Source organism: Girardinichthys multiradiatus, chromosome 1, assembly GCF_021462225.1.
Source record: "Girardinichthys multiradiatus isolate DD_20200921_A chromosome 1, DD_fGirMul_XY1, whole genome shotgun sequence".
Lineage (NCBI taxonomy): Eukaryota > Metazoa > Chordata > Actinopteri > Cyprinodontiformes > Goodeidae > Girardinichthys > Girardinichthys multiradiatus.
In genome coordinates, this window is record NC_061794.1 from 10940599 (window position 1) to 10966373 (window position 25775).

A 25775-nucleotide genomic window follows, 5' to 3' on the forward strand; every position below is an offset into this window, starting at 1 on the left:
AACTAATGCTAAACTGAATAAGAGGATATAAATGTGCTTGTGTGAACCAATACTAGACTGAATAATTTGTACTAGAATGAATGGATGAATGTATATGTATTGTGTTGTGAATGAGAGGCTTGTACTTGTGTATGTGTGAGTTTAACTTGTCACCAAAGAGGCAGGGCAAAAGTTGTCTCACGCATGCGTTGATCCTAAACTGAGCAACATTTGTTTAGTACGGAACGTCCAATAGGTGGCAGCGTTGCAGCAAATTATCAGCCAACTATGAGCTCTAGAGAAGAAGGCAAAACATGGCTAACTGTAATATGTTTAAGGTCAGAGTAGGTCAAGTAGATGCATTTTTAAATAATATTTTTCCATCACTGGATGCAACAAACAGTGTGACCTGCGCCCTAAACAACAGAGCTCCTATAGCCGCCCGCAGGGATTTGCTTGAGACAGAATTAGCATCTCAGTTTTGTGCTGGAGGGGCTAGCCAGGGTTTAGCAGTGTCAACAGTAAATCAAGGTAAACAAATGTTATTGCTTTTATTCTGTTTCTAACACAGTAAAGATTTTGTTTTCCAAAGAGAAATTGGACATTTTATTAACCCGTCACTCAAGTCCTGACCTAGTTTAACTGTTGTGTAAACACGGAAAAATAAGTGTCGCTCTGATGCTCCTCATGTTAAAAACCATTGTTCCACGACAGGGCCAAGTTCAGTGGCTCCTGTAGCTCCACATTTCCAGGCCCATCATTGTTTTGGACCTTGGACTACTAACAGGAGAAGAAGGTAATATGTTTGTTGGACTTTATTTAGATTTCTAGCACAGATTGTGCATATTATTTGTTGTTCCTGATGAGAGAATGTAGTTAACTGTGTGTGGACAATTGGTATCACATTACACAGACATAATGGCACTGTCTAGGGTTAGCGTGGTCTCCATTACACTGTAGAAATCACTCATTTGAATTTAAATGTTCCTGGGTGTTTTAGATTTAGTGTCCTTTGTTGATCTTGGGATTCGTGCTCTGTTAAGAAGTCTTTACCTGCAACCTTGTCAGTTTCACAGTTTTAATGAGCCAAGATACCATGCACATAGAACAATGATTGAAGACTTGCATGGCTGTTTTCAGTTCATTTTAGAAGAATATGATACTATGCCAAGATCTCATTAACTGACCCCCAGATGTCTGCTTCCCCCAACAAAATGGCCTGGTTTCCAATGCAGCCCCAACTGGCAGCAGATTGCATCCACCTTTTTTCTTTTAAATGTCAAACTATACAGACATAAAAACCCTTGGGAATCTAACCCCCACAATATACTGTCCTGACATACCAAGAGTTAACTAGAATTGTGACTAACACTACAAAAAATAGCAAATGATGGTCAAACTTGGGACTCTTGCATCCAGAGAAATAAGTGTTCTTGCTGTAGGCATAAACAACACAGCTGTTTGTTTGATGCTCCACCCTTTCCCTTTGCGAAATTATGGAATTATTCTAATCTGTAGTAACTTTTGTTGAACAATGTCAATGTTGAGAATTTTGTTTTCATTGTGCAACATAAGTGTTGAAAGTGAAAGGAATGACTCAATGTTTAATTCTGACATTTTCAGTTATTTTGTGAGAATCAATTTCCAGTAGTAAGATTTTAATATGCAATTTATTTTACTTCTGATTTAAGTTTTATTTAAAGCTGAAATAAATAGTATTGACTATTCACAACTTCAAATTCTGCCTGTATTCACATATTCTGGAAGGGATACATTTACAAAATTATAAATTCCAAGAGACAGTATAAACATCAGTGTAGACCACCAGATTGAACTGGAAGGCACCGAGATACTAAAAAGATGGTAAAACACCCAACAAGGACAGTATGGTATAAAAACATACAAGCTGGTATGAGGCAATTATAAACTTTTTAAAATTAGAATTGTACAAAAAAAAAAAAAGCTCACCCATAAAATATAATGTATAACTGTTTTTTCCTAAGGTCAAACAAAACAGACCGGACTGTATAGAATGCCCAGCAGGTAGAACCAAAACAAAGATTTGACAAATTATCAAATTTTGGAAAAGGAAAAACAAAAGCATCAAAAGATTACAACAAATAAACTGACTGAAACTTACAATGTGATTGAATTCAACTTAAAAAGACCAACTATTTCTTAATTAGACCCTGGTCCCTGCTAGGGACACAATTTAACAACTTTTGAATAAAATCACATGCCTAAACTGGACCAGCCTTAGGTTTTGCTGACAACTTTTATGCAACATGATTACTCACTGTCATAAATGTAATACACTCAAGCAAAAAATGTATTTCCTTTGACATCCCTGGATATTCCCTAAAGCAAAGTTCATGTTTTCCTTGAAAACTTTGTAAGAAGTTATAAGCCGGAATTTCAAGCTGTTTGTACATGTGCTAGCCAAGGGGAACATTGGTTTTGAGAAGTTTTTCTCAATGCCCTCATGGAGAAACTCAATGGATGGTGCTGAGGAATAGCCAATTTAATGGTATTTCATTAGCTTAGGTTGCAAATACAATGTTTTGAAGCTTGGATGATCCTTATCTGTGGAACAAAATAACTACATTTTGTTTTATTATGGTACCATTTTGGCATTTACAGTTCAAAGTACATAAAATAGCTGTTTCAACAAGCTGTTGTAATTACCATAACCCAGATTACTAAGAATCTGCACAGGCATAACAGAGTTGTGACGCCGATGCTTGTATATTACACCTTACAGTTGAAACCAGATGTGTACATAGAATATAAAAAGACACCTAACCCTCTCTTCCTCGCTCGCTAGATTACATCAGACAAAATGGTTCCCATTTTAGGTCAGTTAGGATTACCAAAATATTTATATTTAATTTTTGTATTATTGTTATGATTGATATATTATGATGGATGGGTGGATGGATGGATTATTATGATTCAATTGCCTTTTACATTATTTGGAAAAGCTAAGATGATGATTTATAAGGTTCTGATAGGTTAACTCAGAACATCCGATTGAATTGGAAGCATTCCTGTGGATGTGTTTGCTTCCTTGTGTGACATAAGTGGAAAAAAAAAATAATAATAAATGTAAAATATCAAGAAGAGAATTGAGGATTCCCGTACGTGTGCCTCATCCTTGGGTACAATTTCAGATCCCTGAAGTTGCCATATTTGTCTGTTCAGTTATATCCAAGAACATCATGAGACCGTCCAGCCACCATACTGTTCAGGAAAGAGATGAGTTCTGTCTTCAAAAGATGAATGGGTTTTGATGTGAAATGTGTGCATCAACAGCAGCACAAAAGCATCAGATCTTTTGAAGATGCTGGTAGAAGCTGGTTAGAGAGCATCGTTATCCAAACTGAAAGAAGTCCTGCACCGACATGGGCTGAAAGGCCACTCAAGGAGGAAGTACCCATTACTCCAAAGGCAACAGAAAAAATCAGATTAGGGCTGGGTTATGGATTTTTTGGAGACACGTCCAGTGGTCTGATGTAGTAAGTTTAACAGTCTGAAGATAATGGCCATCATTATAAAAAAGGGGAAGCTTACAAACCTGATGGCACCATCCCAAACTGTGACGTATTGGGGTGCCAGCATCATGCGTGGCTGTGGATGTACTGCTGCACATCACAGAACAAATGGAAATGTTGGAACAAAGTCTTAAAACATCTGCCAGGAAGTCAGAATTTAGGCACAACTGGGTCTTCCAAATGGAAAATGACAAAGCAAAATCAATCACAAAGTGGCGCACGGACAAAGAAGTGTTTAGAGTGGCTATCATAAAGCCGCAATCTCAGTGTCATACAATTTGTTTGGCAGAGCAGTAAACGTACGAGAAAGTAAGAGGACCTACAAATCTAATTTGGTTAACGCACTTCAGTCAAGAGGACTGGAATAACAATCAAACAAAGTATTTTAAGAATCTTGTGAAGGAATAAACTAAATGTTTGACTTGAGACATACAGTTTAAAAGGTAATTCTACCAAAAACTAAGGAAATGTATAAGAACTCTAAGTAGAATAAAAAAAAACCTCATAATAAATAGAGTACAGGTATAATTTTAGTAATCCTATTTTAGGAAATGATTAATCTGATTTTAATACCAGACAATGAGAAAAAAAAAAAGATTTTTTCTTTTTATACAGTGTAGGAAAATATGTAGTTTCAACTCAATATGCATTATTTACTGGAAGGAGAACTCGCATATATAGCACATCATATTCTTCCTGGTGGAACAGAGTCTTGCAGATTCATGGTTTGGTTTACAATTCAAGATTTATTTATTTTTAAAATGAAAAATTGAAAACTTATACTAAAACTTATACTTTCAAATGATATGTGGTTATTTTCATTTAATGACCAATAATCATGTATAATTAATAACAGCTATTAACAAAGAGGACAATATTTGCAAAACACCTTCTGCATCCTGCAAATAATCTCTCCACAAAGGAATTACTGCCTTTTCTGCTCCTCTCCTGATACTTTCTTTGGGAGCAAGCCGAAGGGTGAAAAGGTCATCCATCATGTCAGCAGTTACTCACAGTGGTTCATGGCAAAAAAAGAGCAAAAACTGTCTGGATGTTGCTTAACAGCTTCCACAACTCTTTAGTCCTTTTTCAAAGGTGACAAAATTATTTAAGCTGAAATTTAGTCCCAGTTTTTTACTGATAAACTGAGCTAAACTGTTTTTGTATTATTTGTTTAAAGAGTACAGTTTAACACACGGGTAAAGAGACAAAACAAATAGGGACAGCACAATCTTTTTCACTTTGAGAAATAAATTTGTAAAACTTTACGCAGTACTATTCACTATGAATGTTCTCCATAAATCTTATATCAACGTTTTTTCAGTTTCTCATGGAGGTCTGCTTCAAAAGAAGCCGGGAACTTTTAAATTTGAATTAATGATAATTCTACAGTGTAATGGAGACCACGCTAACCCTAGACAGTGCCGTTATGTCTGTGTAATGTGATACCAATTGTCCACACACAGTTAACTACATTCTCTCATCAGGAACAACAAATAATATGCACAATCTGTGCTAGAAATAACTTCTTCTCCTGTTAGTAGTCCAAGGTCCAAAACAGTGCTGGGACTGGAAACGTGGAGCTACAGGAGCCACCGAACTTGGTCCTGTCGTGGAACAATGGTTTTTAGCATGAGGAGCATCAGAGCGACACTTAATTTTCCGTGTTTACACAACAGTTAAACTAGGTCAGGACTTGAGTGATGGGTTAATAAAATGTCCAATTTCTCTTTGGAAGACAAAATCTTGAAATCTTTAAAAACCTTTGTTGCATCCAGTGATGGAAAAATATTATTTACAAATGCGGCTACTTGACCTACTCGGACCTTACTCACATTACAGTTAGCCATGTTTCGCCTTCTTCTCTGGAGCTCATAGTTGTTGGCTGATAATTTGCACCAATGCTGCCACCTATTGGACGTTCCGTATTAAACGAATGTTGCTCAGTTTAGGATCCACGCATGCGCGGGACAACTTTTGCCCCACCTCTTTGGTGACAAGTTTAACTCACACACACACGCGCACACACACACACACACACACACACACACACGCCTCTCATTCACAACACTATAAACTCTAACGCATACATGTATTGTCATTCATTCATTCTAGTATAAATTATCACATTAAGTCCAGTATTACTTCACACACATACAGGAATGACCTCTTATTCAAGCTTGAATAGGTGTTTTAGTTAAATGTCTGCATGCCTTTAATGGTATGTGTGTGTGATATTCTAATAGTATATACATGTGATTTCAGTCTTGTGTGTGTGACTATGTCTATAGTAATGTATGCAACAGTTTTAGTGGTGAGTGTAAAAGGAGAACATTTTTCTGTCCTAAACGGCAACCCATAAATAACAGCAAGCTTTTATACATTTTACTAATGTCCTTCATGCCTTTATTATTAAACCATTAGCTCTTATTAAACAGAAAAAAAAACTCTGGAGTTAAAAAAAAATCCATATGTTTCTTTAGCTCTCTAGCGTATTTTTCTCTTTTATCCGTTTCATTATAGTGTTCAGTCAGAGGGCAGGTGGTTTTGTTTGTTGCCACGAGATCCTAGAATCCTGGCTGGTTGTGTCCAAGTTTAAGACATCGGACCCAAACTCTTACCTCTGATAAAAACAAATTTCTTAGAATGTTCAAGAGCACACCGGGAACCACCAAGGCTCAAGCCTATAATGAACTGAAAGTTGTTGAAGATAGACAACTTCAGGTTTGACAGTAATTTGCAACTGCCTACATGAACAAGCCAAATGCATTGTGGATCAACGTTATATGACCAGACAAGACAAAAGCGGAGATTCACACCTTATCATCAGCTTAAGAGTGGAAAATGAATTACAAGTATTAATATTCTGTGCTGCAAAATGGTAATGGCAAAAATTAAAAACAGGAACAGAACAAAGAAGGAACATATTGTATAAAACTGTATTTAAACTCAAACTTGTGTCATTTTCTGTCAGTCATTTACACTGTTATGACAAGCTGATGGCAAAGGCAAAAAGGCTCTGTTTGGGGCAGGATTGGTGAGCTGCACAAGGAAGGCCTCTCACAATGATTTATCGCTATACAATATGAATGCAGTAGGACAGTCAGTGCAAATTTCATAAAGCAAAAAAAAAAAAAAATCAATGGTAGAACAAAATGTAAATTACCTTCACTGAGCCAAAGGATCTGCCTGGTTGTTCATTAAGAAAGAGGCAGATATGATGCTGACTGCAGGCTATTGACCATAAATGGCATCAAGTAGAAGGGAACAGAACATTCAGGGGTTGGACAATGAAACTGAAAGACCTGGTTTTAGACCACAATAATTTATTAGTATGGTGTAGGGCCTCCTTTTGCGGCCAATACAGCGTCAATTCGTCTTGGGAATGATATATACAAGTCCTGCACAGTAGTCAGAGGGATTTTAAGCCATTCTTCTTGCAGGATAGTGGCCAGGTCACTACGTGATACTGGTGGAGGAAAAGGTTTCCTGACTCGCTCCTCCAAAACACCCCAAAGTGGCTCAATAATATTTAGATCTGGTGACTGTGCAGGCCATGGGAGATGTTCAACTTCACTTTCATGTTCATCAAACCAATCTTTCACCAGTCTTGCTGTGTGTATTGGTGCATTGTCATCCTGATAACCGCACCGCCTTCAGGATACAATGTTTGAACCATTGGATGCACATGGTCCTCAAGAATGGTTCGGTAGTCCTTGGCAGTGACGCACCCATCTAGCACAAGTATTTGGCCAAGGGATGATATGGCACCCCAAACCATCACTAATCCACCCCCATGCTTTACTCTGGGCATGCAACAGTCTGGGTGGTACGCTTCTTTGGGGCTTCTCCACACCGTAACTCTCCCGGATGTGGGGAAAACAGTAAAGGTGGACTCATCAGAGAACAATACATGTTTCACATTGTCCACAGCCCAAGATTTGCACTCCTTGCACCATTGAAACCAACGTTTGGCATTGGCATGAGTGACCAAAGGTTTGGCTATAGCAGCCTGGCCATGTATATTGACTCTGTGGTGCTCCCGACGGACAGTTCTGGTGGAAACAGGAGAGCTGAGGTGCACATTTAATTCTGCCGTGATTTGGACAGCCGTGGTTTTATGTTTTTTGGATACAATCCGGGTTAGCACCCGAACATCCCTTTCAGACAGCTTCCTCTTGTGTCCACAGTTAATCCTGTTGGATGTGGTTCGTCCTTCTTGGTGGTAAGCTGACATTACCCTGGATACCGTGGCTCTTGATACATCACAAAGACTTGCTGTCTTGGTCACAGACGCGCCAGCAAGACGTGCACCAACAATTTGTCCTCTTTTGAACTCTGGTATGTCACCCATAATGTTGTGTGCATTTCAATATTTTGAGCAAAACTGTGCTCTTACCCTGCTAATTGAACCTTCACACTTTGCTCTTACTGGTGCAATGTGCAATCAATGAAGACTGGCTACCAGGCTGGTCCAATTTAGCCATGAAACCTCCCACACTAAAATGACAGGTGTTTCAGTTTCATTGTCCAACCCCTGTATCTTCAGAAGGCACTTTCAAATCATCAAACTTGCCTGTTTGAGCATTACAAGGTAGCACCACAGATGGGACACCGGGAAGTGGAAGACAGTTATATAATCTGACAGTTCTTTTACACCAAACCTTTTGAACACTGTACCATGCCAGACTCCGGTTTCTGGAGCGGATCATGCCGGTGTGAACCCATCCTGGATGCTGAAACAGACCATTGAACTACACCCTGGCACAGTTCAACTGTTGGTCTTAGCACGCTTTTTTCCAGAAAGAGTTACAAAAGAGTTTTAAAATGTCTCATTGGGCTAAGTGGAGTAGTGAAGAGGTGCAGGCGCACAACTACACTATGTAACAACAGAAACCCAGATGATACAGACCTTCTTTTTTGTCTTTTGTCTGTTTTTTTTTTTCCTTCTTGATCAGTCCAATACTACCCTTATTGCAACTACATGACGTTGTTTGGCCCAGTCTAAAAATCTCTTAAGGAGGGAATTTTCTCACTTATACCCATTCCTGGAATGATCCCTGGACCAGATCGGCATTGTGAATGCTGATGACTTCCAGTATTACTGCCATGCTGTGAACATCCCTCTGGAGACAATGGAGCTTCAGGTTGTGTACACACATTAAACTGCAACTGGCTCTGTGGACACAATGCAAAAGGGCATACCTCTTGACTTAGAATACTCGTCTGTGTAGTGATGACTGTGGTTTTCAGTAGGTTCCTGTTCATAATGCTGACTAAGAAAGGACTTCCAAAAGAATAATGTCTCTCTTTTGGATTGCATGTTCCTCTGATACAAATCTCTTTGAAAACACTGGGGAATGGTGTTATGATATTGGTGGATTTTTGGGTGTGAGTATTTTTGTGTGGAGTCAGTTCTCTCTAGAATTGAGGATCTTTGCTGATAAGAGTGACTGCAGGCTTCTGGCAGCACACCTGCTGTCAATTATCTAAACCAGGCTGCTGGAGATTTAACGAGCTGTTTGCCAAATAGCCTTCACCTGATGGTCAACCTCACTGGTAAACTCAAGCATAGACATTAATACGTAGACGTCTCTTTGACTGGGTTGGCTATCTGCTGAGAGGTAACCGTGTGTCTGCCATATTGATGGAGGCAAGGCTGTGATGTGAACTAATACAAATAGAATTTTTATGAGAACTCTGCATAATTTGGTTTGGACACCTAAACGGTTCGAACAATTCCATGCTGCACAAGTAAGAGGCATTCTAGCTCTCTGACTTGACTCCACAAAAATGCCGGTGACTTGGAACGCCATTCAGCGTTCAGTAGGGCATCTTTGTATTAATGTCTATGGACTCAAGCCTCTGATTTCTAGTGAACCTTGCTCCTTGATAGTTTTATCTCGTTCCATGTTTTTGCCTGTTTCTGCTGTAAGCTCACCCCTGTTGCTTTCGGTGCCTATCAGGAAAAGTCTGGTTACTGCCTTGTCTACTGTAATGTTTGTGTGTGGTCCGGCATGTGTACAATGACAGACTCCGTCCTTGGGTTAGTGTCTTATTGTCTGGCTGACAGCGCCATTGTGCATGGAGAATCACACAGACCATCAGTGTCTTCCCACTTGCGGTCTTTTAGTGTCACTTCAAAATAAATTGCATGTATGTTCTAAATGAACAATGAACATTACATCTACAAAAATCTCTTTGACAGAAGAACAAGGACCTCTCAAATACTTTTTTGACCCAACAAACAGCCCCTTCTCCCCCAGGCACAACCTGCCTGTCCACTCTTGGGCTCTGTGCGAGCTACTTACGGACCTCTAAAGACCACTTAGCTCCCATGCCTTCAAACACAGATTAATTGCTACCAGGATCATTAGCCTCCCTTCCAGCCTTCACTTCCCCTGAGTCTGGTAAGCCACCTGTCATACTGTCAGAGATTTCTACCACCATTGCTAACTCATTTCTCCCTTTCCCAAATGCTGATGAAACTGATTGCCAGAAGCCATCTTTATTTATTGTTGTAAATAAATATTTAAACTGCTCCTTGAGTCCTGTCTGATTCTGTGTGTGGGTCCCTAGGACTGTGACAGATGGAGGGCAAATTAGATTTTTAAAAACAGATGTCATTGCACACCTTGGATAACATCAGTGAAGCCACCTACCAAATGGAGAAATGTTCCCACCGGCATACCAGAAACATTCAGTTCAAGCATGCCAATACACATTTCTGAAGTTATAAAGAGTCATATCTGGAGGTGTATATGTTGTCTCCACTTCTCAGCAGGTACAGCTGTGTAAAGTATGTCAGAGTAATCCTTAGTATTAGTATTCCTTATCCTTTTATTTTCCTTAGTAGTCTAGTTGAATGTTATAAGCCTAGTTAAGGAGTTTATTAATTGAAGAATGTTAACTTGAAATTGAAAAACATCCAGAATAAATTCAGATTTGTGGACCCAATCCTTGTTTTTTTATTATAAACTATTGAAGGTGTATGTTGTTGGTTGTTGTTCCAGTACTGAGAAAGTACTGTACAAATTAAGAATAGCCAAAAACCATGAGGCATTTTGAGTCTCTAGGATGTATGCAAGGAGTCAAAAAGAATACTATTCATTTACTTATTTTACATTTGTGTTTTATTCTGTTTGTACCTTTTCATCCAGAGTGTACATGATACTTGAATAAATTACATAGAGTACATGGCAGGTTGCCTTTCTCTTTGTCTTACATCATTGTGACCAGCAGAGGGCCCTGTGTGTTTTTTTGTTTTTTTTTACCACTGTAGACAATTGATGGTTGCCACACAGCTACATGTTCAGGAAGCTATATCAAAGGTCCCAGGGTTTCTCTGTAAACATCCGAGTCTTTAATCTACCAGAGCTGCAATGTTTTGTCTGGTTATAGGACTGATTTTTTTTTTTTCACATACTTTTTCTTTTCTCTCTTATCTAAAGCGATCAAAGTACCTTTTGGCCATCAACTTGCTTATATGTGCTTGTGTCCCAAAAAAAAATAGTTAACAGACACTTAACACCGGATGCCATATATTGATTATTTTATTTGTTTAATATGCCTAAGGTGAAAAGCCAAATACATTACACTTTTTTATGTGAATTATATTTTGAGGTCCTCAGACAATTGCATACTTCTTTGATATGATGTTTTTTTTAATTATTGGGGCAAAAGCAAAATGTAGAGATTAAAACATGCCATTTCATCTAGCCTATTTCAAGTTTTTATTTTACAATGTTAGGGATGAAGTGTCTAGGATACTCATTGTTTGTAGAAATAGAGACAAATGATAGAGTTTTAGTGTGATTCAACAGAGTAGCAGTGTTAGGTAACTGCCCTGATAAAGGCAAGCTGGATAAAGAAAGGAATAACATTTTCTTTCTATTTTGAAAATGTGAAAACCTATAAATTTCTCATTCATTTTTTTTAAACCATTACAAACTATTCAACAAAAATATCCAGGAATGTATTGAGAAGCTCCACACAGAATTCTGTCAAATGTCTCTTCCTTGTTCACATTTGCAACAACAATAATGAGTAGCAAAGTGAGATGATAGACACCTTATGTGCCAAACACTGAGGCATCTCTTTTTCCAATTATAGACAAAGCTGCAACTATAGGCCTTTTGTTACTCTCTTCTTCTCACTGTTATGTACAACTGTTGTGTGCTGCCTAATCCAGGCTATTTACAACTAGTAATCACTGCTCTTGATCAACACACACAACCTGATTATCAGCATTCAGACTGTGCCAGTAAACAAATGCTTTCTCCAAACACTGTGCTGTATACCTGTAAAGTAATCTTGTCTCCACCTCATGAAAAAGGTGATGAAGGGATGGGAGATCTCAAAGAGACAGAAAAGGGAGAGGTTTGCTAACATCCCTGAGATGTATGAGGTGTTTTTGAGAACCTGAACTGGTTTGAGAAGTTTTTTTATTTGTACGTAGTTGTAACCATGGGTGGTAAAATAGGAACCAAATTTGCACCTCTACCTGCCTCTACAGGATCTTTTGTGGTATGATAAACTACTTTCTGAAGACCTAAAGGCCTTACAGGGTAGAAGAAACTTCCTAATGCAGGTTAGAGTTGTTAATTAAGCTTAGCTTAAGGGTTGGGTTAGGGATGGTTTAGTTAATGGAATCAGTGGAAAATGTTTATTTGGAACTTTGTCTTCTGATTTAACACGCCAAAATGTAATAATTAGGTCATTTGGTGGTACCATGTTGAATATGATTGGCGATTGGAGGGAACATGATTTACTGTGAAGGCAGCTTAGCCATTTAATTCAGGACCAAGGACACATCTAAAATATGTATTACACAGGCCTTGAACAATTGGAGTTTAAAATTCCTGATTTAAACCATCCCATTGTTGCTTCAGCTGTATGTTTGGGACTATTAGCCTGCTGAAAAGTAAACCTCTGCCCCACTCCCAAGTCTTGTGAAGGCTCTAACAGGATTGCCTTGTGTTTAGCTCCATCAATCTTCATATAAACTCTGATCACACCAGATCCTGCAAAAAGAAATACCTCCCTACATCACAACAATGGCTTCTTCTTGCAAATCCATGAGAGCAAGAATTGTTTTTCTGTTCACAGATCTGGAGTACCTCCAGAGATACCATGGGCTTACTGGTTGCTTTTGTGTTTAATACTTCCTGTCACTTCTTGGTATGTTTGCAGTTATGCCATACTCCTTTCATTTCTGAATGAATGTATTGAATAGTGCTCCATGAAAGTCTTACCCTGCAATAAGCTTTTCTGCAACTTTATTTCTGACCCATCTTGTGTGTTCTTTGGTCTTTGGGAAGCTGCTTATTCAGGAAGGTTCTCTAAAAAAAAACTGACGCATTCACAGAACACTTGGATTTATGCATAAATTACATCACTCACAGAAGCACCGTTTTATAATTTCTTGGTTGTTCTAAGATTTATTTAGATGTATCTGAGTGAGCTGGGCTACAAATCCATTCTACACTTCAGATTTCTATTTCTGAAAAAAAAGAAAACCTTACATCTTTGTCCTTCCACTAGTTTGTGTAGCATATTACACGGGGACTTCTACTTACTGCATGTTTTAAAGGCTTTTTACCACAAAATAATCCTTGTAAATTTTTCTCTAGAGAACAAAGGAAGCTATTTATGAGGAAATTCTTGACTGATTGTGAGAGATTTTGAACATTTTCATCTTTCAGACCATTTCTTTGAGGTATTAAAAGGAAAAAATACACAACAGACCTATTGAGAGCTTGAGCTACAAGCGGTCTTGCATGTTTGACCAAGAGCCATGATGGATACTGAAGAAAATGGTGACAAGGACCATGCTTGCTTTCAGAACTTAAATTGGTACAAATCTACAGTGTTCAAATTACTATTCCATGTGATTGGTTTCTATTCATTTTTCCCACTCATAAATGTCAAGGTTTGAAATATAAAGAAACTTAGTGTGATATCCAGCACAGATGAATTTTCTTTGTGATGCGTACATAAATGAATTCTGGCTAACTGTGAACTCAAATTAATATAGTTTACCTAAACTATGCCTGGCATCCAGTGAATCATTCTTAGCAGTAATAGTAGATCAAGCAGAAATTCTGCAGCAGTTCTGCAGGTCTGGGCAAGATACATCATTGGAACTTTCAATCAGCTTTCATTTCCAGATCGTTAATGCAAAACATTGACCAGACTTCTGGTTTTCCTTACAACTTGATTTGAAAAGCTTCCTGCAGGTCTTTATTGATGAAATCTGGCCATTCAAGTGTACGTTTGTCCTCTGCACAGTCGGCTCTCATGTGTTCTGTTGTCGTTGATTTATCCAGAATCCATGAGGCATACTCATGCAACACCGGTCACTTCGGCACTTCACCTTTTTAATAGCCAATGTAGCCGACTGCTTATACACATTTTCCTGCATTAATTCGTACCAACAGTAAAACAGAGCATTGCAAATCTCGATGGGGGGAAACTCAGACCAACTTAGTATCATAATGGGTTTGTATGTAACTAATATCAAAACAGATATGTAGGGATGAACCAATTAATAGGGTTTATCATAATTAATCGATTATTAAAATAATTATTAACTGGAGTATCCAGACTCTAAAACATGCCATTTGCTAAACGAACAAGCCATTCAGAGCAGTAATTAGGCCAAAATTGTACAAACAAATATATGCATTTTGCATTTAAGATGAAAAACTTTCTTTGTTTGTTAGTATGCTTTATGCAGAACTCCTCAAGTGGCATAGTTTTAGCTTTACCTGGTTCAAATTCTGTAAAAATCTCCTATTAAGCAATTTTTGCTATCTGATTATTAATTGTTTAATCGAAAAAATTGTCAACTGATTAAGCGATTAGCAAAATAATCATTAGTTGCAGCCCTACAGATATCATTACCTTATTCCATCTGGCATGTTTACTACTTCACCGTTGCAAATACAGGAGCTTCACTAACCTTTTTGAATTGATGTGGGTCTAGCATAGATAGCATCAGGGCTTGGCGTCTTTTGACTTTTCCTGTTCATCTGCTTTAAAAGCAAAAGAGATCTGAGCAATGCTGTTCGTTTTGCTTTGTTTGCTAAAGAGGATTGCTACCGGAGTTCTCTTATTTTGATCATCTGCTATGACTGTTCAGGTGAGCTGCTGAATGGAGGAGAGGGGCTGAGCATCTGTGTCTGCATCGTGAGAAGTTGTGTACCCGCTTCAGAAGCTGAAAATGGCTCATTTTGTATCAATTTTAAAACAAATGACTATTAGTATGATAACTGCCAGTGAGTCTTTTACATCACAGATTTGGTAATACTTGCTCACTCTTCTTTGCTGAATTGTTTTCATTCAGCCAAATTGAAGAGTTTTACAGAACGAACAGCCTGTTTAAGGTCATACTTCAGCATCTCAGTCGGATTTGAGTTCAGCATAAGTAGGCTACTACAAAACCTCGATTTAGGATGTGCTTGAGTTTAAAGTCACAAACTGATGGGCAGGCATTCTCCTTCAGAATTTGCTGCTAGAGAGCAGAATTTGTGGTTCCATCAATTGCAGCAAGTCATCCAGGTCATCAAGTAGCAAAGCAGCCCTGGACCATCACACTACCACAACCATCATGTTTGACTGTTTGTATGTTCTGTTTTTGAAGTGCTGTGTTATTTTTAGATGTAATAAGATGTAGCATGATGCACACCATACAAAAGGTTCTGCTTAAGTCTGGTGAGTCCACAGAATATTTTCCCAAAAGTCTGGGTCACTGTGTTCCTTTTAGTCAGCAGTGATTTTGGCCATAGAACTCCCCAATAGATACCATTTTATCCCAGTCTTTTCATGAACACTCACCTTACCTCAGGTGATCGAGGCCTGCAGAGTTGTTCTAGGTTATTTTGTGACCTTTTGGAGGCACTCAGAGAGTAATTTTGGTAGGCCGGCCACTGAGAAGGTTCATCATTGTTCCATGTTTTCTCCATGTGTGGATGCTGGCGTTCACTAGGATTCATTAATGTCCCAAAGCCTTAGATATTGCTCTGTTATCCTTTCCAGACTGATAGATGTCAATAACTTTGTTTCTCAACTATTTTTGAATTTATTTAGATCGGTTCATGATGTGTTGCTTTTTAAGATATTTCAGCCCTGTTAATGTTGTCAGATTTTATTTAAGATATTTATTGATTCTACAGGTCTGGAGCCAACGGAGGAGCGCTAAAGTCAAGAACCCACAAGGAGCTCAGGAACACAAAGAAGCTTTGGAACAGGAACACAGACGGGCCCACCTGGACATCCTCAACGGAGACCTCAGGAGCTGGAGCACAAGGCTGGTCCACCTGGCCATCGTAGTCAGAGACCTCGCAAACTGAAGCACGAGGCTGCAGCAGCAGCTTGAAGTGAGGAGCAAGCACTGGCGCAGGCTCTGAGGCTTTGAGGCAGCATGGAGCATGCTCTGTGACCTCTGAATGGCTTTAGTATTAAAGCTTGATTTAAGGCTATCTAAATAAATGTTAACCAATGACAGAAGCACCTATACATTGTTTTTTGTTGCAAGCATTTAAACATGTGGATATGATATTTACAATAAATCATGAAGAAGCTGATAACATAAAAAAATTCCTCATGAATCAGGTCACCAGTCTAACGATTTGGAACCTAGAAACACAGCCTGATGACGTCACCGGGTCAGGACACATTACCAACATTACAATGACGTCATAAGATTTAATTTAACAAAGTTCTTACATTACATTCATCAATCTCTGCTTTGCCTGTTAGTGCACAACAATGAATTAGCACAAGTTTGCAAGCTTTTAAAGTTTAACACTGTTTATCTCGGCTGCTGTTACTGTCTGGCCGTCGTCTCTAGGTTTGAGCAAAAATGAGTCCATAGATCAGCGGGTGGCTTTTTCAGCTTTTTCTTGTGCGACTCACTATTACAGTGTCGCTTCACATCGTGCGCCCCTCCGTGTAAAATTGAAAAATAACTTTGGCAAACTTCACAAAAATCCCTCAGAGACGCACCTTTCACTGGTCTCACCTATAAACCGTTACCCAGTCTCTGTTGCAGCTGCATTTTATTTTCCGTGACATACTTTCCATTATATTCTGTATAGCCTACTGAAGTAAGCTGTACAAGAAAATCCTTTTCTTGTTCTGTTTCATTTTACTAGCCTCGTGGCGCGCAGGTTCGTCATGACGTGGGACACTGCTGCGTGTTTTGATTGACATCTGATGCGGCCCGGGATGATGACTGCAGCTCCGCTTTCTTTACATTTCAGAACAGCTCCAGTCGGATAGTTTTTTAATTTATCAGAATTTGACCCGGTCAAACGCGGGACATTGTTTCTGTTTCAGGGATACCGGGACAGGAGTGAAAAATACGGTACAGTCCCGCACAAATAGGCACATCTGGTCACCCTAGACGTCACATATACGCAACACTGGGAGTCAGACAGCCGAGCCAAAATGCAACCAGGGGTCTAATTATTTGGATAACTTAACAGTTATTTGTCATTTTAGCTTATGCTTGAGATCTTAGACTGTTTCAGTTTGCTATAGTGCCCCTACCTGCCTTAGACATGCACCTGTATATGAGGTTAAACAGGGCTGTTAGTGCACTGTATAAATTAAGTATACTTAGTATTTGAGCAGATACTTAAAAAAAAAATTTGAAATTAGTAAAAAAAAAAAAAAAAAAAGTAAATATGAAAAAGCTGGACAAACTGGGTTGCAGCAAGAATGATTAACAACATATCAAACATTTAATGAAAGCGTACCTTTGATAATTCAACTGAACAGAATCAAATATTTGGTGGTTTATTACATGGATACAATACTATAACAAAGGATCGGTTTTCTAAAGGTTTTGATGCCTAAATTGCATTCTAAATCTGTTTAATCAGTTGGAATGGGTGTTGGTTTTGCAAGGTCTTAAAGGGCCATGTTAAATTGCCCTAAGGTGAGTGTGTGTGTGCTTGGTTGTTTGCATCTCTGTGTATACCCCACTCTCTCTTCTGTTGATCACTAGAATCACTGTGCCCGGCAAGGATAAAGCAAGCAAATATTAATTCCAACCCAAATATAAGTTGTTTAGTAATCCAAGTTACAGATTGTTCTTTTAAACTGTGGGTTAAAACCTAACCGGTAAGCTGGATCAAACCATAACTGGGCCCTGTTGTGTTAAATCAACCCAGACCTGGAGCGATCAAATTTTGACCCAGGACTGGATTAGCAAAATAACCCAAACTAGGTTTTTTGTCTCCCAGAAGTCTACCGAAAAACATATGAATTATACAGTTTGTTATAACTTTGATATGTTGGCATAATCTGTTTCTTTCTTCACATTGTAAGATAGGTAATAGCTAAATAATAGAAGAGTCACTATCAGTCAATATTTGTGCATAAAATCTGCATATTTTGCTATTTATTAAGACAGAAGAGCCAATATTGGAGGATGGTGTAGATGAATTTTGCCCAGTTTTTACACACACACAAAAGATTCCTTTACAGATTTCTTTTTTATTTTTAAAAGCCCAGCAATACTGGTGCTGAGATGTGAGGACTCAATGAACGAGGGGGAGGCAGTGCCTTGCTTTGGAAGAAATCTGGAACCTATAAACTTCAGCAACTTCTGGGACGAGGAGTAAAACGTCACAACGGTTAGATCTGGTTGGCTGCACAACAGATCTCTCTCTCCGCCTCAATGCCTTAACTGGACCTATCAGTTAGAACTCATTCCTCTTGTGTTCTGACGCTCTACTGTCCTAAAATGCTTTTCAGGCCAATCAGGGAACTGAGTGGGAGGGAAGCTGAGACATTCACAGTTGCCTGCCTTTAAAAATGTACACTCACTTTGCTGCTGTTTCACATGCTCCTTCAGTGAGAAAGTTTGTGCTTCATAATGCATGCTCACAGGGACAGGAAGAGATCATTGTCGGGTTTCCACATGTGTGGATGAAGAAAATGACATTGACTGCTGGCTCTTCCTCTTTAACTTGATTTAAAAAAAACTCCAGGGAGAAGTTGCAAGAAAAAGAACCACAGAAGATCAGTCAAAGCAAAGGAAGGAGCTCCTAAAGAAGAACAGAATTGAGGAAAAAGAAAAAGCATAGAAAACGCCTTAGAAAAAACAGGATAAACACAAGAGTGAAGGACACGCGACAATTAAAAGGAGAGAAGGGGAAGAAAAGTTTGGCCAAGCATGAGAGAGGATGAGCTGTCCAGAGATGAGCACCCTAAAGGAAGGGTGGTTCCCAAAGAGAAACTGGCAAGACCGCTTTCCAATGCCTGTCCTGTTGTTGTAGCCACTCCGGGCTTCATCGGGTGTAAACGTCAGATGGGCTCACACACAGAGGATCACCTTACTCGACTCTCCCCTGCTTCAACAGAAGAGAGTGAAAAACTCAAACCAGAGGATGATGTTCAAATTTACAACCCAACAGGCCCAAAAAAGCTGAAACGGAGCCCTCAGCATCGACCGCCTTCCACCAGCCCCTCACTTTCTCCCGTGTCGAGTCACAGTCCTGAAGGACTCCCTGGCCTTGAGGACCCACATGCTCAGCGGGCCATCGCCAACATCCGCGAACGCCAGCGGACCCAGTCGCTGAATGAAGCATTTGCCTCGCTCCGCAAGATCATCCCAACGCTTCCCTCTGACAAACTGAGCAAAATCCAGACTCTGAAGTTGGCATCCCGCTACATTGACTTTTTGTACCAGGTTCTGCAGAGCAATGAGATGGATAGCAAGCTTGCTGGGTGCAACTACCTGGCCCATGAGAGACTGAGCTACGCCTTCTCTGTCTGGAGGATGGAAGGGGCCTGGTCGACCATGTCTGCTAGTCACTAGCTGGGGCTGAAGGTTCAACAATGTTGGCAGGGAAGGAAACAGCTCTTCTGTAAGCCACATTAGCCTTGAACCTCTGGAGTGTTGTGAATAAATAAGCCTGATTTAACTATGAATTGTTGTTATTTAAATGTTTTACTGATTGCTTTTCTTCATTCAAGATTTCAGTTCATAGACTTTATCTCTGCAGATTCTCCTCCACATGACACAAATTCATTCTGCTGAAGGCCTTTAATCAATCTCTCTTAGGTTCTGAATCTAGAATGTTGGTTTCCCCTAGGTTTATCAATGCATTCATCAGATGTGCATGCTATGAGCCATGTCTATACTTTATATTGAGTTTTTGTTTTTTTTGTCTGTTCCTGTCTTGGGATAGCAAGAGTAAATTTGTGTACCTTATATAAAACCAAGCAGCTTTAGGGTTTAGATGATAATCACTTGAAAACTGATCCAAATCCTTTCAACTTTTCATTTTCCAGTCCTCGAATCCCTTGGCCACCTCTGAACTTGAGTAACAGTGGAAAATAGAGGCAGCTGCCTCTTTAAAACAAAACCAGGCCCCTTTGTGTTTTTTCCTGGTTCCAATGTGAAACTTCTGTTGAAATATTTTCCTCTCATTCAGGTTAAAATTTTGCTTGCATTGCACAAAGCTATGATACAGCTACAGCTCGCTGACGACGAGGCGTAATGAAAACAAACAGTCTTTTTAAAGCCATTAATCATGTGTGTCATCATCAAAGGGGAGGCTGATGTGGCTCCCCACTGGGCTTAGCATAAACCATGGGGAGTGAAGGAGGAGGTGAGAGTTGATTTATGCATACAAACATGGACATGTGTATAGGTGTAGCCATTTGCATGTAAGCATTCCCCACAAATTGCATGTTTTTTATGTGCTTGGTTCTAAAAATGCCTGTGTAGTATTTGTTTAGTCAGAAGAATTACAAAAGTATACATCACATTTTGCATTCTCGACACGGTATTATTTATTCTTACCTTAGCTCTCATTTCAACAAAAGAGCTACAAAGGGAATTCAGCTGCCATGTTGTTAGGTTCCAAAACACATCCATGACAAATCACTACTTCCTTCATTTCCAGCATGCAAAAAGATCAGAAACCTATCAAGTCACAGGGAAAAGTTTCCAACTAAGATGAATAATTAAAATTATTTTGAGCCCTGCATTCAGCCCAGTGTGTTCTCAGAAGGCTTAATTTATTTGGCATGTTAGAAGATGCCAGATATTTCAAAATAACTCCTTATCCAAATTAGATAAAAGTGAATATATTGCAAAAGGACCACTAAAATGTTATGAATTACTTTTCTATAAAATAAAGTATATTTGTTCAAGCAAATCATATGTACATTTTTATGATCTTCAATGTGTTTGGCCCCTTTTGTGTCTGAATTACTTTGAAGCAGGTATATGGGATGGTTTTATTTGGTAAAACTACTTATCTTAAATATATAACAATGCACCCTATGTAAACTTTACAGATTTTAAAAATCCATATTTGTGTTACTTTCAATACATTTTGCTTTTTTTACTTCCAGCTGATAAATAAAGTCTGATCTCTCACATGATTTGGCAATAAGTGACAATTCATTACAGGCTGGATAAAGGATTTGTGTCGTTTTGCTTATCGTGTGAATGAATGGATGTTATTCTAAGGAAATTTAAATCATAGCTATCATTGTAAAATGAAAAAATCAGTTATCATAGTTTAAAGATTGTGCTATTTTACACTTGCTAATGTTGACAGAGTTATTAAAAACAGGCAGAAAAAGCATCTTGCACAGTAGATGTACGTACATTCACCTCAATTATATGAAGACCAAAAACTGCAGGGATTTTTCTTTAAACCAAATAATGCTGTTGAGGACATATGTTGGCACTTTTGACCAAACATAGGGTCAAGGACTCTATTCACACCTGACATTGATATAAGTCCCAGTGATCTTAATGCAAGCGTGAACATACTCAAGATGCACTGAGGACAGTCTTCCTCAGTGCAGCCTTGGACACCTACCTTAAATAGTTTGGTATTGTGAACATTCCCTGCATTGCCTGGAAAACCACAAAAGGATCACCCGCTGACATGCTGTGACTGCACTCAAGCAGCAAGTAACCCGGACATCTCTCTTTAAAAAAAATTAAATAAAACTCGGTAAGCAGAGTTGTCAAGGTGCCCCATGTCAACACCATGTCTGAGCAGGTCTAATTAGTAAGAAAAGAGTCTAGAAGACGATTTTTCATATTTTACAGACCGCCATTTGTTTCAGTTTGAAGTATGAAATGGTAAAATGATGCTCTATAAATAATATTAATGTCAGTGGGTTGTGTTTATAATTTTAGTTCACACTAGAAAACCATGTTGTTCACTTAAGTTAACATTAGCCTGGTTAACGCAAGCTAGTGCTAGCTATGTTCAACGTTCACATTTTGACCAAAGAATTGGTCATAGGATCAATGCAAAAAAGCTTTATTAAATAGAGTGATAATTAAATATGTTGTTTGTTACATAAATCAAATTTTTACTATTAAAAATTAAATAATTTAATGTTTTGGATTTTTTTAAACAGCCTACTGTGGGTTGTTCTACCCTCTTAAAGCTGCTTGGTGAAAACAATCCTCAACAGTTTCCTGAACTTCTCCTTTTCTCTACAACTTGGCGATAAACGCTGCAAAGATTTATTCTGCTGCCACGCCCTCTCAGTCTCCTGTCTCTTGTCTCTCTTGTTAAACTGTCTCCCTCAGCTCTCCTTACTCCCTCCACCCTCCCGGTCTCTCTTTTTTAACGAGGTCCCTGTGCCTTTGCTTGGTCAATCACAAACAGTTAATAACTCTGAAAAGTTAATGTGCAATTACAAGGTGCAGAATATTTATAGCCTGTTTGGTCCTAAAGTATTTAAAACTGTATGTTTTCAGTGAAGCAGCAGTGGCCGCTAGATGTTTTCTGGGGCTTTAACAGGAATTAAATTATGAAAGTGATGACATTTCAACATAAGAATTAAGTTATAGAAGACTCTAAATAAAAAATATTAAAGACGCCATCTGCTTTCTCTTTTTTTGTTAAACTGTATCCTGTCTGGCGGAGTAACGCTCAGAATTGTTGTCTGAGTGCCAAGAAAAAGCCCAACAGATTTACTTTCACAAGTGGCGCATTACAGCTAACGCTTTAAAGCTCTGCTTGATGTTTATAAAAGAAACTTTATTAGAAACTGCCTTGAAAGTATCTTAATTGTTACGGACATAGAGACAGAAACTAAAAGGAAAAAAATAAGCAAAAGAAAGGGATAGAAGGAGAAAAGAATGGAGGAGAGAAAGAAGGATGAGGAGAATACAAGATAACACCCTGCCTGCTTCTACACCTGCAGAAACATTCATATTAACAGCATTTTACCAAAAAGTGCACAGTACTTATGAATGCAAGATGTATTTAGTGGTAAATGTGGCTCAATAGAGAACATTTGTGTATCTGTTTACACCTGAATCTAAACACCTGTGGGTTTGAGTGTGAGTGCGCTTGGGTATACAAGGTTTTTCCATAAAAATATGTAATTGCGAGTGTGAGGAGCCAGACACCTGCTCCTCTGGACCAGGGACAGATACAGAGGAGACCCGAGCCATAGACATCCAAAGGCCTCCCAGAGCACAGGAACCCCAGGAGAACCATTGCCGGGAGTACTGCTGCCCCCCCAGAGAAGAGCAGGGAAGAATCCCAGGGGAACCACCCAGCAGCCACAGTGCAGAAGCCCAAGGGAGCTGTAGCAACGAGCCCACAGGCCCCTCCGGCAGCCGTCTAACCCCGAGCAGATCCAGCCATGGACCCAGAGACCCTGGGACATATCACTCCCCAAGCAGCCTAAACTAATCCAGGAGAGGGAGCAGTCCAAGACCCAACCTGACACCAAAAATAGACACACACAGTCACAATCACACATTCCCAAATTCATGCGTACACATAAAAACACTCACAACCACGCACTCAACATAAAGACAAACAACAATGGACGTCGTACACTCACTCACACTCCCCATACATACTTGCGGACCCAGGAGGCGGTCCACTTTTCTCTAGAGACAGGCAGACCACCTGAACCTGAGCTGGGCTAGCCTGGGTTGGTGCCTCAACCTGATCGACCCTGGCCCGGACCCGGACCCTGACCCCCCGATCCGACCCCAGTCCCCAACGACCCCCATCCTCATCCGGAGAGGCCATGTATAAATGAAGGGTCTACATGGTCCAAACTAGCCCGCCAACCAGAGCCGTCGCAGGATGAACAGTCCCAAACCCCCAATGAATTCTGATCCTAACCCCATGTGGATGTGAATAAACTCTTTTTTGAGTGAGCAGTATTCTCTGAAGAAATGATTGCTGCCATTACTTTTCCAAGTATGAACTACAAGCGCAAGGATGATTTCCTGCTGAAGAGTAAGTTTCAGAGTCATGTTGCCACCAGTGCAGAGCTTGCTAAATATTTGCAGGAGATTGGTGCCAGAAAGATGACACACTATTTAGCTCTGTCCATCTTCCCATCAACTGTGACCAGTTTCCTTGTACTTTCTAAAGAAACACATTCCTATAGTATGATGCTGCCACTACCATGTTGACCAAAGGAAGGTTGTGTTCAGGTGATGTGCCTCCAACATGGCTTGTGGCAAACAGTAAAGAGGACTTTTTATTGCTTTCTTTTAACAATGGCTTTCTTCTTGCCACTCTTCCATAAAAGCTGAATTTATGGAATGCACCATTTATGGTGCATTCCATAAATTCTATCAACAGATAAATTCTATCAACAGATTTTTCCACTTGCTGTTGATTTCTGCAGCTGTTTTGTACATTAGCTCGGTCACTGAGCTGAAGATTTTATGGCAACACTCATGCTTCTCATCCTACAGAGAAGGTTGACTCACAATTCTGCCTAAAAAACTGCCATGAATAAAGAGTAGGATCAAAACGTCCTAAAAGAGCAACCGTTTCCAACAATGCAGGCTCAGTTTAGTGGTGACCTGGGCATTTTCTACCCTGATGGAGCAAAAGATCACAAGGCAAAAGAGATAAAGTAAAAGATCAAAGCACTGAAATTTTGGCCCGAAAACTCCAAATATTTAAACCCTGTTTAAAACTTTAAGTCAAAACAGGTGGATAAACAAACAACAACCAATTATGAATGAGAATGGGTCACAGTCAGCCAGGATTTGGCCCAGACATTGATATCATTCATGTCACAATGAACTGCAGAAGTTAGGAAGCAATGTGGTCAACACTTTAAATATTGACTCTTTACATGCTTGCTAAAATTAACATCAAAGAGTATGAAATGTTTGAATAAACTGTGCTTCAGTGTGTCTGTGAATTAATTTTTCAAGTGTTGCCAGAAGTCTAACACATGAACTGATGTGGCATAAGTGAACGTCTTGGATTAAAAGAAGTTTAGTCTCTGTTCCATTCTAAAATCTTCCAGGATTGCTTTGTATTTAGCTCCATCGATCTTTCATCATCCATCCTCAACTCCAACCAGCTTCCCTATCCTGGCTAAAAAAAGCATCTGCCCAGCATGATGCTGCCAACACCACATGTCACTGTAACAGCTAACTAACTCACAGTGTGCTCAAGGTGATGAGCAGTGACAGTTTTTCATCACACAGTTCACATTTGGTTACATCTGATAAGAGCACATTTGTGTGGCAAACTGAAAACAGGATTTCTGATGGCTTTCTTTCCACAATGACCTTCTGACCTCTTTACCATAAAGTCCAGGTTTGCGCAGTGCATGACTAATAGGCTTGCATGTTTGCTTAGCTGGACTGCCATATCTTGGCTGGTTTGCAATTTAAAGCTGTGAATAATGTTTCATAACCTAACCCTGCTCTAGGCTTCCTTGCAACTTTTTCCCTGACTTATCTGATGATCCTAATGAGGTTGATTGTTCAATAATGTTCTTTAAGAAATTTCTGAGGCCTTTAAAGGGAGTTTTTCCTCTCCACTGTCGCTACATGCATGCTCAGTATGAGGGATTGCTGCAAAGTCAACGCCAGTGACTGTCCACTGTCTCTACATGCTCATCCTGGAGGAGGGAATGCTGCAAGTCACTGACTGGATGCAATCTGCTGGGTTTCCTTAGATAGAAAAACTTTTTATCCAGTAACTGAATCTGACCGAACTTTTCAATTGTTAGGATTCATTGGAATGTTTGTACCTGACTTTTGTGAAGTGCCTTGAGTCAACATGTGTTGTGAATTGGCGCTATATAAATAAACTGAATTGAATTGAATTAAAGTTATCAGAGTAAAAGGAGCTAAATCCATTAGAATGCCACATTTTTCAGATTTTTTTGATAACAATTTCAAACCATCTAACAATTTCTTTTGCAGTTATGCATTACTTTGTTTGGGCATGCCACAATAAAAATCCC

The 25775-nt window shown here is 39.3% G+C and overlaps 1 protein-coding gene and 1 long non-coding RNA gene across 2 annotated transcripts; both read left to right on the forward strand.

Annotated features, from left to right (window-relative positions):
- The first annotated feature begins 316 nt into the window (after positions 1-316).
- LOC124876226 lies at positions 317-16043 on the forward strand. The gene is made up of 3 exons (XR_007040248.1): positions 317-510; positions 694-775; positions 15707-16043. It is a non-coding gene; the product is annotated as an uncharacterized LOC124876226 (long non-coding RNA).
- A 2224-nt stretch (positions 16044-18267) lies between these two features.
- Positions 18268-20939, forward strand: LOC124872125 (twist-related protein 2-like). Its single transcript, XM_047371841.1, has one exon. It carries the CDS (start codon positions 18718-18720, stop codon positions 19360-19362), a length of 645 nt encoding a protein of 214 aa, XP_047227797.1. The 5' UTR covers positions 18268-18717; the 3' UTR covers positions 19363-20939.
- Positions 20940-25775: the final 4836 nt, after the last annotated feature.